The 15,455-nt window shown below is 44.1% G+C and overlaps 2 protein-coding genes across 2 annotated transcripts in view; both read right to left on the reverse strand.

Annotated features, from left to right (window-relative positions):
- The window catches only part of LOC112236775 (thymic stromal cotransporter homolog), a 69,508-nt gene extending 68,236 nt beyond the window's left edge, over positions 1-1,272 (reverse strand). Inside the window, exon 1 of the mRNA XM_042302785.1 lies at positions 891-1,272. Coding sequence (XP_042158719.1) covers positions 891-1,133 — 243 coding nt within the window. The 5' untranslated portion in view covers positions 1,134-1,272. The remainder of the gene's footprint in view (positions 1-890) is intronic.
- A 12,067-nt stretch (positions 1,273-13,339) lies between these two features.
- LOC121840171 (thymic stromal cotransporter homolog) overlaps positions 13,340-15,455 on the reverse strand; it is a 46,469-nt gene continuing 44,353 nt past the window's right edge. The window contains exon 4 of the mRNA XM_042302047.1: positions 13,340-13,353. Coding sequence (XP_042157981.1) covers positions 13,340-13,353 — 14 coding nt within the window. The remainder of the gene's footprint in view (positions 13,354-15,455) is intronic.

Genomic DNA, 15,455 nt, shown 5'->3' on the forward strand with positions numbered 1-15,455 from the left:
GAGTTCATTTCCGTTAATTATTTGGGTGAAAAAGATATGGGAGGGGTCTCATCATATTGTCCAGCATACTTTGTTTCAGGTTGCTTTATAGAATCATTTTTTAACATTTTTAATCTATGTTTCTGCACATTGATTGATTCATTAATATTACACTACAAAAAGATAAATAACAAACGTTTCTAAATGAATCCAATCTGTAAGTGGTTGGACTTACTTCACCTGTTGAGATAGTTGTTCCAGTTTAGATGGTTTAGGCGGTCTCATTTATCGATCTTCCCTACCTTGGCAGTCATTCTAACTGCAGTTGCACGTATTTAAAAGTTCCAATTGTGTGCTATCTTAACTCTGGCTGGATTCCAATAGGAAACTATGTAACACTTTGCAAGCCATCATAATGTGACTTGCTGATACGGCCTGTAAACCAGGAGTTTCAGACCCCTGTGATATTGTAAAACTAGGCTGTCATTGTATGGTATTGAAATTGAGCGAACAGAGTAGAATTTTAGCAAGCAGGAAATTAGCAATTTTCACTAGATAACACAGCCACAAAGTCAGAACGGCTTTCCCAGTGTGACAAAAGATGCTGCTCTGGTCGGACAAATCAATACCCGAATATCACCGCCAATCACAATACTGTCGGGTAAGTAATACTGTCAAACACTTCACTTTAAACCCCTAGAGATATTATGGACATTTTCTGAAATTACAATAGGAAAAAATGAAGAAAGAAAATCCTGTGTAGCACTTTTTAAATCGGAATTTGCAACACTCATGGTGTGAGGTACACAACACTCTTTGGCTTGTTAGTTTAACACTATTTGGATTCAAATTTCATTTCCACATTTAACATTGTGGGTGTTAAAATTCCAATCGAAAAATTGCTGACTTACCTTGGCTAAAATAATGGCGGGTAGGATCGGAACGAACTTGGACAGCATATTATATATCATGTAAAAGTTGGACATAGCTTTCTGCCGGCTGTCCTCAGTGGGGGTTGGATTAAGAGCATCCGTCGCAATGGCGCATTGCTCTTTTACCACCATCTGCAAGCCGGTGTCGAAAAACGCGCTCGCTATTTGGGCACATAGGACCACTGGCTCGATGCGTTTACGCAGTGTCTCCAATGGCAACATGATTAGTCCCGATAAAAATCAACAGGTGGTGAAACAACAACACCCACCAGACTCGGTGTAACTATCTGACCCCGGCGCCAAACTTCACCAAGGACTGCCACCCGAGTGTGTTGAAATGTGCTAATCACGACCCTACCCATTCACCTCCTACAGTAGTTCCGTGTTTCAAACAGAGCCGCGGACTAGGCTACGTACATGATGACAAAAGACTGGATGGGACTGGGACGAAAGTTTAGGGAAGTTAGCTCAGGGTCAATATTTATTCTGCACGAGTAACATTTCCACATGAATGAATACAATCTCTTTGGTTCAATGGTTTTGTCTTTACAACTATTTCGATGTCAGTAGATCTGTATTCAATTCGTGTCGCTGAAGAGTTACAGATTGCGCACAAGAAATGTAAAGGTAATTTTCGTTTGAGCCGATATGCAGCGTTTACCGTGAATGCAGCCTCTGCAAGGGGTTGGGAGGGACAGCGTGAAGAGTGTGTCCCCTGCGCCACCGTGGGAACATAGCCTATATCAGCTCTATAAAGGCAATGTTTTATCCAGTGGCGATTTAATCATGTAAATCTTGGTGGGGCAAGCTTCCCCATTTTTTAGATGCTTGCCAGCAAAGCCACTACATAACACTGAACAATATATTAGTTGCTCTATAACGGTCAGTGGCGGTTCTAGCCAGTATTGCTCCCTGGGCGAACCAATCAGCGCCCCCCTCAAAAAGCACCAATCTGCACTACTAACTGTATTTTTTATTCAGACATTAGGAACAGCACAAATAAATAATTCAAACATTTAAAACTATATAAATATATATACAAAAATAAGACCCATAATTATCAAAAAGTAACAAAGTCAAAGAGAAACAAATTGTAGTATATAAATCCAAAATAAAAAAGAGAATTGAATTATTACTCTTACCCTATTGCTAAGAAAAAATACATAAATAAAACAAAATTGCACAAATCCTATATCACACAAATAGAATAACACACTTATAAAGAAGAGAACCTAATTATTGCACTTCAAACAAGAAACACACCAGACTAAACTGCACAACTAATTGCATTACTAACTGCATTGGTACTGTACAAAGTTAGAGGTGCGCTATTTGATAGATTCCCCACTCCCCCTACCTCTGGCTTCCGTTGGGGAGACCTGAGGTCACTGCTCTCCTTACCTCGGGCTTCCGTTGGGGAGACCTGAGGTCACTGCTCTCCTTACCTCGGGCTTCCGTTGGGGAGACCTGAGGTCACTGCTCTCCTTACCTCGGGCTTCCGTTGGGGAGACCTGAGGTCACTGCTCTCCCTACCTCGGGCTTCCAGTGGGGAGACCTGAGGTCACTGCTCTCCTTACCTCGGGCTTCCGTTGGGCAGACCTGAGGTCACTGCTCTCCTTACCTCGGGCTTCAAGTGAGGAGACCTGAGGTCACTGCTCTCCTTACCTCTGGCTTCCAGTGAGGACGCCTGAGGTCACTGCTCTCCTTACCTCTGGCTTCCAGTGAGGAGACCTGAGGTCACTGCTCTCCTTACCTCTAGCTTCTGTTTGGGAGACCTGAGGTCACTGCTCTCCCTACCTCTGGCTTCCAGTGGGAGACCTGAGGTCACTGCTCTCCCTACCTCTGGCTTCCAGTGGGGAGACCTGAGGTCAACCTAACCCCCTCCCCCCATCTCGTACTTCTGAGTGTGAGATCTTCCCAGGCAGTAGCCTACCTAGCTCACAAGCTAGAATCAGAGCGCACATTCCAACAAGGTTAATTGACACACTGTCCAACATGGTGACATGATATCATTGACATGACGTGCAAATGTCACCATTCTAATGTATTTATGTTATTAATATTATTATTTTGTGCGGGTGCTCCATGATGCCACCCAGGGCGACTGCCCATGTCGCCTATACCTAAATCCGCCACTGATAACGGTGACAAACGGTGCCCACAAACTGTTAAGGCCTACATAAAGCTGTCACAACAGCTTACCACTGTTACACCTGGCTATCAGCAGAGCCTTGTCTGGAAGCAAAACAGTTCATTCAGCCTCATAGCTGATATGGCTGACTTGTTTATTAAACAAATATGGTTTCTTCTGATAATTGAGATGTACGAACTATGGCATAAGGGGTCATGGCATCCCGACAGCGTATGGAGACCTTCCATAAGGCTCTGTAGTAGCTTCTCATGTTCTTCAATGGTGACTCCCTGCATGGAGACAGTGGTGTGGAGCTGGTCCGAGTCTGCTGGGTCTGTTCGTACTATAACGACTCAGGGCGAGACCCAGATTCAGACACAGGAGGCAGATGGTTCGAGTCTCTGATATTTATGAAAATACAAGGGCAGGAAAATAGGCAGGTTGAGTACAGGCAGAAGTTCTTTAACCAGGTCAGAATCTGAAAGTTACAGGGGGCAGGCAGGCTCGAGATCAGGGCAGACAGAATGGTCGGGCAGGCTCGAGGTCAGGGCAGACAGAATGGTCGGGCAGGCTCGAGGTCAGGGTAGGTTGAATGGTCGGGCAGGCTCGAGGTCAGGGTAGGCTGAATGGTCGGGCAGGCTCGAGGTCAGGGTAGGCTGAATGGTCGGGCAGGCTCGAGGTCAGGGTAGGCTGAATGGTCGGGCAGGCTCGAGGTCAGGGTAGGCTGAATGGTCGGGCAGGCTCGAGGTCAGGGTAGGTTGAATGGTCGGGCAGGCTCGAGGTCAGGGTAGGCTGAATGGTCGGGCAGGCTCGAGGTCAGGTAGGCTGAATGGTCGGGCAGGCTCGAGGTCAGGGTAGGCTGAATGGTCGGGCAGGCTCGAGGTCAGGGTAGGCTGAATGGTCGGGCAGGCTCGAGGTCAGGGTAGGCTGAATGGTCGGGCAGGCTCAAGGTCAGGGTAGACTGAGAGGCTGACCTCTTCTTCATGACTGCTGCCGTGTAGTCTGGGTAAATGCAAATATTCTGGCCGTCGTAGGTGATGGCAGCCGCTCGTGATGCCTTACGGAGGACATCCTCTTTCTCCTGGAAGTAGTGGAATTCGACTATGATGGGTCTGGGCAGCTCCCCATTCTTTCGTGCGGACTGTAAGCTTCTGTGTGCACTATCAAGGGTGGGGGTGTAATCGAGGCCTAGGATTTCCTGTAGCAGTGTAGCTATGAACAGGGTAGGCCGCAATCCGCCTACGGCCTCGAGTCCCTCTTTCACACCAAAATGCGACCCCCCTACAGCGCTGTCTTTTCTCAAGGTCCTCAACCTTGGAAGATAGTTTGACGATATCTGATGATATCTGGGTAACTTCCAGTGTCATCACTCTGTCGGAGTATTTCCTCTGCCGTATTTCCTCTGCTGTATTTCCTCTGCTGCTGTATTTCCTCTGCTGCTGTATTTCCTCTGCTGTATTTCCTCTGCCATATTTCCTCTGCTGTATTTCCTATGCTGCTGTATTTCCTCTGCTGTATTTCCTCTGCTGTATTTCCTCTGCTGTATTTCCTCTGCTGTATTTCCTCTGCTGTATTTCCTCTGCTGCTGTATTTCCTCTGCTGCTGTATTTCCTCTGCTGCTGTATTTCCTCTGCTGTATTTTCTGCTCTGCCGTATTTCCTCTGCCGTATTTCCTCTGCCGTATTTCCTCTGCCGTATTTCCTCTGCCGTATTTCCTCTGCCGTATTTCCTCTGCTGTATTTCCTCTGCTGTATTTCTCTGCTGTATTTCCTCTGCTGTATTTCCTCTGCTGTATTTCCTCTGCTGTATTTCCTCTGCCGTATTTCCTCTGCTGTATTTCCTCTGCTGCTGTATTTCCTCTTCTGCTGTATTTCCTCTGCTGCTGTATTTCCTCTGCTGTATTTCCTCTGCCGTATTTCCTCTGCCGTATTTCCTCTGCTGTATTTCCTCTGCTGCTGTATTTCCTCTGCTGCTGTATTTCCTCTGCTGCCGTATTTCCTCTGCTGCCGTATTTCCTCTGCTGTATTTCCTCTGCTGCCGTATTTCCTCTGCTGTATTTCCTCTGCTGCCGTATTTCCTCTGCTGTATTTCCTCTGCTGCTGTATTTCCTCTGCTGTATTTCTGCTGTATTTCCTCTGCTGTATTTCCTCTGCTGCTGTATTTCCTCTGCTGCTGTATTTCCTCTGCCGTATTTCCTCTGCTGTATTTCTCTGCTGCTGTATTTCCTCTGCTGCTGTATTTCCTCTGCCGTATTTCCTCTGCTGCTGTATTTCCTCTGCTGCTGTATTTCATCTGCTGTATTTCCTCTGCTGTATTTCCTCTGCTGTATTTCCTCTGCTGTATTTCCTCTGCTGTATTTCCTCTGCCATATTTCCTCTGCTGCTGTATTTCCTCTGCTGTATTTCCTCTGCTGTATTTCCTCTGCTGTATTTCCTCTGCTGTATTTCCTCTGCTGTATTTCCTCTGCTGTATTTCCTCTGCCGTATTTCCTCTGCTGTATTTCTCTGCTGCTGTATTTCCTCTGCTGCTGTATTTCTCTGCCGTATTTCCTCTGCTGCTGTATTTCCTCTGCTGTATTTCCTCTGCTGTATTTCCTCTGCTGTATTTCCTCTGCTGTATTTCCTCTGCCGTATTTCCTCTGCTGTATTTCCTCTGCTGCTGTATTTCCTCTGCTGCTGTATTTCCTCTGCCGTATTTCCTCTGCTGCTGTATTTCCTCTGCTGTATTTCCTCTGCTGTATTTCCTCTGCTGTATTTCCTCTGCTGTATTTCCTCTGCTGTATTTCCTCTGCTGTATTTCCTCTGCTGTATTTCCTCTGCCGTCCAGGCTGTTCAGATGGGTGTCCTGTTTCACCAAGTCTTCTTTAATGGGGTCGATCTTTGTGTTGACCTTCAGTGGCGAGACTGGCTATTTGTGCAGCTAGGTCAGTGGATAGTGACTCCACCTTAGTCAGTCTGTTCAGACTTAATGATAGCCACCATTACCATGGCTAGGTCGGGGAATGGGGGGGGTCAGAGTGCGTGTCCATGTCCGGTGAGCCCGAGGCTTTAGTAGGGGCCTGCTCTACTGAAGACTATGATGGGTCTGGGCTGTTGTTTCCTCATTGTACGATGAAAAGGCCAAATAGCCTCTACACAAATGGGCTGCAATATTCAAGGTAAATTCAATTAAATACAACTTGAGAGACTCCCCTGGTGTCCTGAAGTCCTCCTTTTGTTTGTGTGCAAATGTTTTCACCACGGCCTTTAACACAATGTAATCTCTATTCTTGAATGATGCTAAGATATAATGTTGATATTGCACCACACAACTCAAACGCCGGTTCACCAGCGTGAACGAAATCACAAACCACTTTTTGTTTTGTTTTGTTCAAACCCCCTGAATAACTGTTGTCTGCTAAAGAGGATCATCTGTTTGCATCTGCCAATCCACTTCCTGTCCAGTTGTCCAAACGACTTGTCCCCAGAGCTTCCTATACAGATCATCTATTTCCATAACGTGTTGAGGCCGGCAATAAAGGAGAACGAGAGGCTCAATTAAAGATGTTACAGCCACGGGAGGTAGGGGACAGCTGCAGCACCCCGTGTTAAATCACCCCCCACCAAGTTACTGAGCTAGGCCTTATTTACCCTTCTATGAGCGAATTAAAACACTCATAGGCACATTTCGGAAGCCCCAGAAACAAACCCCTAGCTTCCCAGTACATATGGACATTAACAAGGTTTATCAATGAGTTTTTGGCGGGTTAATGTCCAAATTATTTATTACATAAAAAAAGAAGAAGATTGATGACAGGGGCTACAGGAGCTCATGTGCCCCCCCCTCCCCCACCACCTTGTGGTGGCTGTGGGCGTGTTCAGTATGCCAGTGGTTGCTGTGTGGGTGTCCAGTATGCCAGTGGTGGCTGTGGGGGTGTCCAGTATGCCAGTGGTTGCTGTGGGCGTGTCCAGTATGCCAGTGGTTGCTGTGGGGGTGTCCAGTACACCAGTGGTTGCTGTGTGGGTGTCCAGTATGCCAGTGGTGGCTGTGGGGGTGTCCAGTATGCCAGTGGTTGCTGTGTGGGTGTCCAGTACACCAGTGGTTGCTGTGTGGGTGTCCAGTATGCCAGTGGTGGCTGTGGGGGTGTCCAGTATGCCAGTGGTGGCTGTGGGGGTGTTCAGTATGCCAGTGGTTGCTGTGGGGTGTCCAGTACACCAGTGGTTGCTGTGTGGGTGTCCAGTACACCAGTGGTTGCTGTGTGGGTGTCCAGTATGCCAGTGGTGGCTGTGGGGGTGTTCAGTATGCCAGTGGTGGCTGTGGGGGTGTTCAGTATGCCAGTGGTTGCTGTGGGGGTGTCCAGTATGCCAGTGGTGGCTGTGGGGGTGTCCAGTATGCCAGTGGTTGCTGTGGGGGTGTCCAGTATGCCAGTGGTGGCTGTGGGGGTGTTCAGTATGCCAGTGGTTGCTGTGGGGGTGTCCAGGGTGGTGGCCAGTATGCCAGTGGTGGCTGTGGGGGTGTCCAGTATGCCAGTGGTTGCTGTAGGGGTGGGGTGTGCCAGTATGCCAGTGGTTGCTGTGGGGGGGTATGGTGGTTGCCAGTATGCCAGTGGTTGCTGTGGGGGTGTCCAGTATGCCAGTGGTTGCTGTGGAGGTGTCCAGTATGCCAGTGGTTGCTGTGGGGGTGTCAGTATGCCAGTGGTTGCTGTGGGGGTGTCCGGTATGCCAGTGGTTGCGTGAGGTGAATCAGTGTGTGTGAGAGTTGAATCAGTGTGGATGTGTGAGGTGAATCAGTGTGTGTGTGTGAGGTGATATCAGTGTGTGTGTGAGGTGAATCAGTGTGTGTGTGAGAGGTGAATCAGTGTGTGTGTGTGAGGTGAATCAGTGTGTGAGAGGTGATATCAGTGTGTGTGAGAGGTGATATCAGTGTGTGTGAGAGGTGATATCAGTGTGTGTGTGAGGTGAATCAGTGTGTGTGTGAGGTGAATCAGTGTGAGTGTTAACAGTGACAGTATTTTATTAGGTGATAAAATACTGTAAAATGACTCCAACAGGGAAACTGATCAGCTGCATAATCAATTAAATAATAATAGAGAATTGGTCACAAAATTACAGATTTTCTTTTTAATGACAAAATAATTATACAGGCGTATAACTGAGAATACAAGCAGCCTACTATATAAACCAACAGAAGCAGAATATGAACATACAAGGGGCTAACATACACACATAGTTAGGGTTTACACATGCATATGATTGCTTCTTTATCACATCAGCTATTCCCCCTCCCACTAGGGTCTACTCCACTATAACCTATTCCCCCTCCCACTAGGGTCTACTCCACTATAACCTATTCCCCCTCCCACTAGGTCTACTCCACTGTAACCTATTCCCCCTTCCACTAGGGTCTACTCCACTATAACCTATTCCCCCTCCCACTAGGGTCTACTCCACTATAACCTATTCCCCCTCCCACTAGGGTCTACTCCACTGTAACCTATTCCCCCTTCCACTAGGGTCTACTCCACTATAACCTATTCCCCCTCCCACTAGGGTCTACTCCACTATAACCTATTCCCCCTCCCACTAGGGTCTACTCCACTATAACCTATTCCCCTCCCACTAGGGTCTACTCCACTATAACCTATTCCCCCTCCCACTAGGGTCTACTCCACTATAACCTATTCCCCCTCCCACTAGGGTCTACTCCACTGTAACCTATTCCCCCTTCCACTAGGGTCTACTCCACTATAACCTATTCCCCCTCCCACTAGGGTCTACTCCACTATAACCTATTCCCCCCTCCCACTAGGGTCTACTCCACTATAACCTATTCCCCTCCCACTAGGGTCTACTCCACTATAACCTATTCCCCCTCCCACTAGGGTCTACTCCACTGTAACCTATTCCCCCTCCCACTAGGGTCTACTCCACTATAACCTATTAGCCTATTCCCCCTCCCACTAGGGTCTACTCCACTATAACCTATTCCCCCTCCCACTAGGGTCTACTCCACTATAACCTATTCCCCCTCCCACTAGGGTCTACTCCACTATAACCTATTCCCCCTCCCACTAGGTCTACTCCACTATAACCTATTCCCCTCCCACTAGGGTCTACTCCACTGTAACCTATTCCCCCTCCCACTAGGGTCTACTCCACTATAACCTATTCCCCCTCCCACTAGGGTCTACTCCACTATAACCTATTCCCCCTCCCACTAGGGTCTACTCCACTATAACCTATTCCCCCTCCCACTAGGGTCTACTCCACTATAACCTATTCCCCCTCCCACTAGGGTCTACTCCACTATAACCTATTCCCCCTCCCACTAGGGTCTACTCCACTATAACCTATTCCCCCTCCCACTAGGGTCTACTCCACTATAACCTATTCCCCCTCCCACTAGGGTCTACTCCACTATAACCTATTCCCCCTCCCACTAGGGTCTACTCCACTATAACCTATTCCCCCTTCCACTAGGGTCTACTCCACTATAACCTATTCCCCCTCCCACTAGGGTCTACTCCACTATAACCTATTCCCCCTCCCACTAGGGTCTACTCCACTGTAACCTATTCCCCTCCCACTAGGGTCTACTCACTGTAACCTACAGAGCTTCAATCATGGAGCTCTCCACTTTGGATGGTGGTATATATGGTAAAATAGTATAGCAAAGCCTTTCGCGGATTTATAACTATATATAAAGCCATCTTAATCAACACTCAGATATACCACTGGTGTTAACCCCACTAGAATCAACACTCAGATATACCACTGGTGTTAACCCCACTAGAATCAACACTCAGATATACCACTGGTGTTAACCCCCACTAGAATCAACACTCAGATATAACACGGGTGTTAACCCACTAGAATCAACACTAACACTATGGACTACCCCTTTAAACAACTAGACAACTAGACAAACCAACCAAGGGGACAGAGAGGACAGGGGACATGAATAACGAATAATGAATAATAATGAATAACGCTCACACACACAACACACCACTAGAACCAACACTCAGATATACCACTGGTGTTAACCCCACTAGAATCAACACTCAGATATACCACTGGTGTTAACCCCACTAGAATCAACATTCAGATATACCACTGGTGTTAACCCCACTGGAATCAACACTCAGATATTGCATTCATAACCCTTTATACCAAGAATTTAACACTTCCAAATGTGCTCTACATGGCATTTACATTATTACTGTATAGTGTGTTATCGCTGTTCTGCTACTTCCTCATTTGTTCCCAGACCCTTAAATGGTTTTGTATTCACTCATGGCAAACTGCATTATCCCACCAAATATAAACTGTCAACACTAATTTATTAATTCAAGAAATTACTACTTTCTTTTCAAGTTCCCGAGACCAAATTCAGCTTGATTTAATTATATTTGTGTATTATATATATGTATTTGTGTTGTTTTGTATCATACGCCCAAGAAGCATTCTCATATTAAGAGACACCTGTACATGTTAAAGACATTTGGCAATAGCAGACACAATTTGGATTTGCAGTAATACATTTAGCCTTATGCTAATCAAATAGCATTGTGATGTTAAGCTAGAAAAGCAGACACTCCTGTTACTCACCTTGACTTGCATATTTATCTGTTGTGGATTTACCACACTGAGGACTATCACACACACACGGACACATAAACATACACAGCTTGTTTACATTACTGTACACAACATTTAAATACAGCCCTCAGGAAAACTATTTTCCTTTTAGTGTATTTTCCACTGCACAAATAAAAAAAGTCTCTCATCATAATAAACGCCTCACATCAAAGCTACCAGGCGATAAAACAAACCTCTACTTTTGTGAGTTAAAATGATTATTTCACATAGAAAACCTTTGTCTAGCTGTTCATCATGTCAAACTATCAACACTGTCTTTCAGTCAAATCAGCGTGATTATGTACTGCACTATGCTCCACGTCCTCGTTCACAGGTCAATCTCAGTTCAACTTCCCTGACAATCTTAGGAAGTTCAAGTCATGCTCTTTCCCTCTCCCCTCCTCTCTCTCTCACCCTTCTCTTGCACTCTTCCCTCTCTCACTCTCCCCCAAGGCAAACAGAATACTGTCTGTATGTCATCACAGCAACATTGTCACTCAGTTAACACTGTTGCCACACACACATTAGAATCAGAGAAACACACTCTCCCATGTGTCGTCAGACATAAGCAGAAACATCCAATCACAGTTTTTATCCCATGAAACACAATAGTGATATCCCATGAAACACAATAGTGATATCCCATGAAAACACAATAGTGATATCCCATGAAACACAATGGTGATATCCCATGAAACACAATAGTGATATCCCATGAAACACAATAGTGATATCCATGAAACACAATGGTGATATCCCATGAAACACAATGGTGATATCCCATGAAACACAATAGTGATATCCCATGAAACACAATGGTGATATCCCATGAAACACAATGGTGATATCCCATGAAACACAATGGTGATATCCCATGAAACACAATGGTGATATCCCATGAAACACAATAGTGATATCCCATGAAACACAATAGTGATATCCCATGAAATACAATAGTGATATCCCATGAAACACAATAGTGATATCCCATGAAATACAATAGTGATATCCCATGAAACACAATAGTGATATCCCATGAAATACAATAGTGATATCCCATGAAACACAATAGTGATATCCCATGAAACACAGTAGTGATATCCCATGAAATACAATAGTGATATCCCATGAAACACAATAGTGATATCCCATGAAATACAATAGTGATATCCCATGAAACACAATAGTGATATCCATGAAATACAATAGTGATATCCCATGAAACACAATAGTGATATCCATGAAATACAATAGTGATATCCCATGAAATACAATAGTGATATCATGAAATACAATAGTGATATTCCATGAAATACAATAGTGATATCCCATGAAACACAATAGTGATATCCCATGAAATACAATAGTGATATCTCATGAAATGCAATAGTGATGTCCCATGAAACACAATGGTGATAGCCATGAAATGCTTTTCAATGTAAAAAAAAGAAGATTTTCTAAGAACACAATAAGAAACACAAAAATAATATTATTGATTGTGGACACGTCTCAATTGACACCCTATTCCTGTATAGTGCACTTCATTTGACCATGGACTGAGCACAATCATTTTAACGCTGCCCCTGTGCTTTGTCAGGGAGATTAACGACTTGGAGCATGCCCAGAACGTTCTGTGGCCTCCGGAGGGCCACGGTACATGGCCTACTTCCCTGAACAGTTCTCAGAACCTGGTTTGTGGGACGGTAGAGCTGGCAGGGCCCTCATTTAGGAGAACAACATCCACAGAGTAAAACAACATGTTCCTTTTGTTGTAGTAGTGTCTGTCGGTCAATAACAGCATGATTGTTATCCGGAGTCCGTTGTCTCATCATCTCTGGTTTCAGTGTTGTCCATTTAGAGAAGTTAATACTTTTATGTCTTGTTCTGAATTTGCTATGAAAGAACTGGACATACAGTAGAACTTGACTTAAAACATAGAGCTAGACATAGTAGAGCTTGACTTAAAACATAGAGCTGGACATAGAGCTGGACATACAGTAGAGCTTGACTTAAAAAAACATAGAGTTGGACATAGAGCTGGACATACAGTAGAGCTTGACTTAAAACATAGAGCTGGGACATAGAGCTGACATACAGTAGAGCTTGACTTAAAACATAGAGCTGGACATAGAACTGGACATACAGTAGAGCTTGACTTAAACACAGAGCCGAATACGCCAGCAGAGCCTGACCTAAACACAAGAGCTAGACATAGAGTTGAACATAGAGCTGGGCATAGAGCTGGACATACAGTAGAGCTTGACTTAAAACATAGAGCTGGGACATGTAGTAGAGCTTGACTTAAAACAGAGTTGGACATAGAGCTGAAATGAGCTGGACATAGAGCTGACACATAGAGCTGGATAGAGCTGGAAACATAGAGTTGGACATAGAGCTGACAGAGCAATTGGATGTCTCCACGTTTAGAAAAATACTTTACATGTGTAACTAAAAAGATGTATCCTTTTGTTATCATGACTTAGATTTTAAAAAGTGTTTGATTTTTATCATGCAAAATATCTCTATTGACGTCAATAGATTGTGGTGCTTTGAAAGTGTGTGTAGTCCTTGATCCAATCTAGCAACTCAATACATTGTTTTGTATCATAATGGTGTTATCTCCAAAAGCATTAAAAAAAAAAAATTTAAACTCCAACAAAACCTCACCATTCTTTCCCTTAGCTGGCAAGGTCTAGAGGCAAGGTCAAGAGGCAAGGTCAAGAGTTAAAAACAATTTGCTGAGATATTATTGCAATATTCCCCAGCACACCAGAAGCAAACATAAGAACATTTCCTCTGGAGAGATCAAATACACATCCATCCTATTTCATTATGTTAAACTTCAAAGTGGCTTACATCAGAGAAGAGAGCAATTAAACAAGCAATGCCAATATAAATGATCAGAGGATAAAAAAAAGAAAATAAATATCTGACATTCGAATACTACGACACACAGACAGTTTGGAAACCAGTAGAATGATTAATGCTTTGAACAGTGTTAGTCTAGAAATAAATCTCCCGACATGTATTGTGTCTCATCCATAGAATCAGAATGATGCCATAATGGGCGGCCATTTTGAGTGTCCCCGTGGTCGTTCATTCTATTGTTGTGTTGTCGTATTGTCGAATCGTCGTATCGTCGTAATGGGCGGCCATTTTGAGTGTCCCCATGGTAGTTCATTCTATTGTCATATTGTCGTAATGGGCGGCCATTTTAGTGTCCCCATGGTAGTTCATTCTATTGTCGTATTGTTGTAATGGGCGGCCATTTTGAGTGTCCCCATGGTAGTTCATTCTATTGTCGTATTGTCTGTCATATTGTCGTAATGGGCGGCCATTTTGAGTGTCCCCATGGTAGTTCATTTCTATTGTCGTATTGTTGTAATGGGCGGCCATTTTGAGTGTTCCCATGTTAGTTCATTCTATTGTCATATTGTCGTAATGGGCGCCATTTTGAGTGACCCCATGGTAGTTCATTCTATTGTTGTATTGTCGTAATGGGGCGGCCATTTTGAGTGTCCCCATGGTAGTTCATTCTATTGTCGTATTGTCGTAATGGCGGCCATTTTGAGTGTCCCCATGGTAGTTCATTCTGTTGTCGTATTGTACACTGCCTTCAGAAAGTATTTACACACCTGGACTTTTTCCACATTTTGTTGTGTAATAGACTGAATTTTTAAATGGATTAAATCAAACATTTTTGTATCACTGGCCTACATACAATACCCCATAATGTCAAAGTGGAATTCTGTTTGTAGAACATTTTTTAAATTAATAAAAAATAAAATGAAAAGGTGAAATGTCTTGAGTAAATATGTATTCAACCCCTTTGTTATGGTAAGCCTGAATATGCTCAGGAGTTATAAATGTGCTTAATTAACAAATTGTGTAATAAGTTCAGGGTTCAATAATAGTGGTTACCATGATTTCTTAATAACTACCCTCATCCCTGTACTCCACACATACTATCTGTAAGGACCCCTAACTAAGTAATGAATGTCAGGCACAGATTCAACCACAAAGACCAGGGAGGTGTTTCAATGCCTCACAAAGAAGGGTCCCGATTGGTAGATCTAAAAAAATAAAAATAAAAAAATAGCATTGTGAATTATTAATTAGACGTTGGATGGCGATCACCAAGTCACTAAAAAAGACAAAGGTGTCCTTTCTAACGCAGTTTTTGAGATGAAGGAAACTGCTCAGAGATTTCAACATGAGCCAATGGTGACTCTAAAGCAGTTACAGAGTTTAATGTCTGTGATTGGAGAACACTGAGGATGGATCAACAACATTGTAGTTACTCCACAATACTAACCTAAATGACAGAGTGAAAAGAAGGAAGCCTGTACAGAATAAAAATATTTAAAAAAACATGCATCCTGTTTGCAACAAGGCACTTAATTAAAACTGCCAAAATGTGGCAAAGAAATTAACTTTCTGTCCTGAATACAAAGCGTTATGTTTGGGGCAAATCAACACAACACATCACTGAGTACCACTCTTCATATGTTCAAGCATGGTGGTGGCTGCATCATGTTATGGGTATGCTTGTCATCGGCAAGGACTAGGAGTTTTGTACAAAAAAACTGAAACGGCTATAAGCACAGGCAAAATCCTAGAGGAAATCCTGATTCATTTTGCTTTCCAGCAGACACTGGGAGACACTGGGAGAGCAATGATCAACTATCAACTTGGCAGAGCTTGAAAAATTAAAAAATAATAATGGCCAAGAGACCTACCCAGAAAGAGTCACAGCAAAGTATTGACGCAGGGGACAATAATTATGTAAATGAG

Source organism: Oncorhynchus tshawytscha, linkage group LG20 (assembly GCF_018296145.1).
Source record: "Oncorhynchus tshawytscha isolate Ot180627B linkage group LG20, Otsh_v2.0, whole genome shotgun sequence".
Classification (NCBI taxonomy): Eukaryota; Metazoa; Chordata; class Actinopteri; order Salmoniformes; family Salmonidae; genus Oncorhynchus; species Oncorhynchus tshawytscha.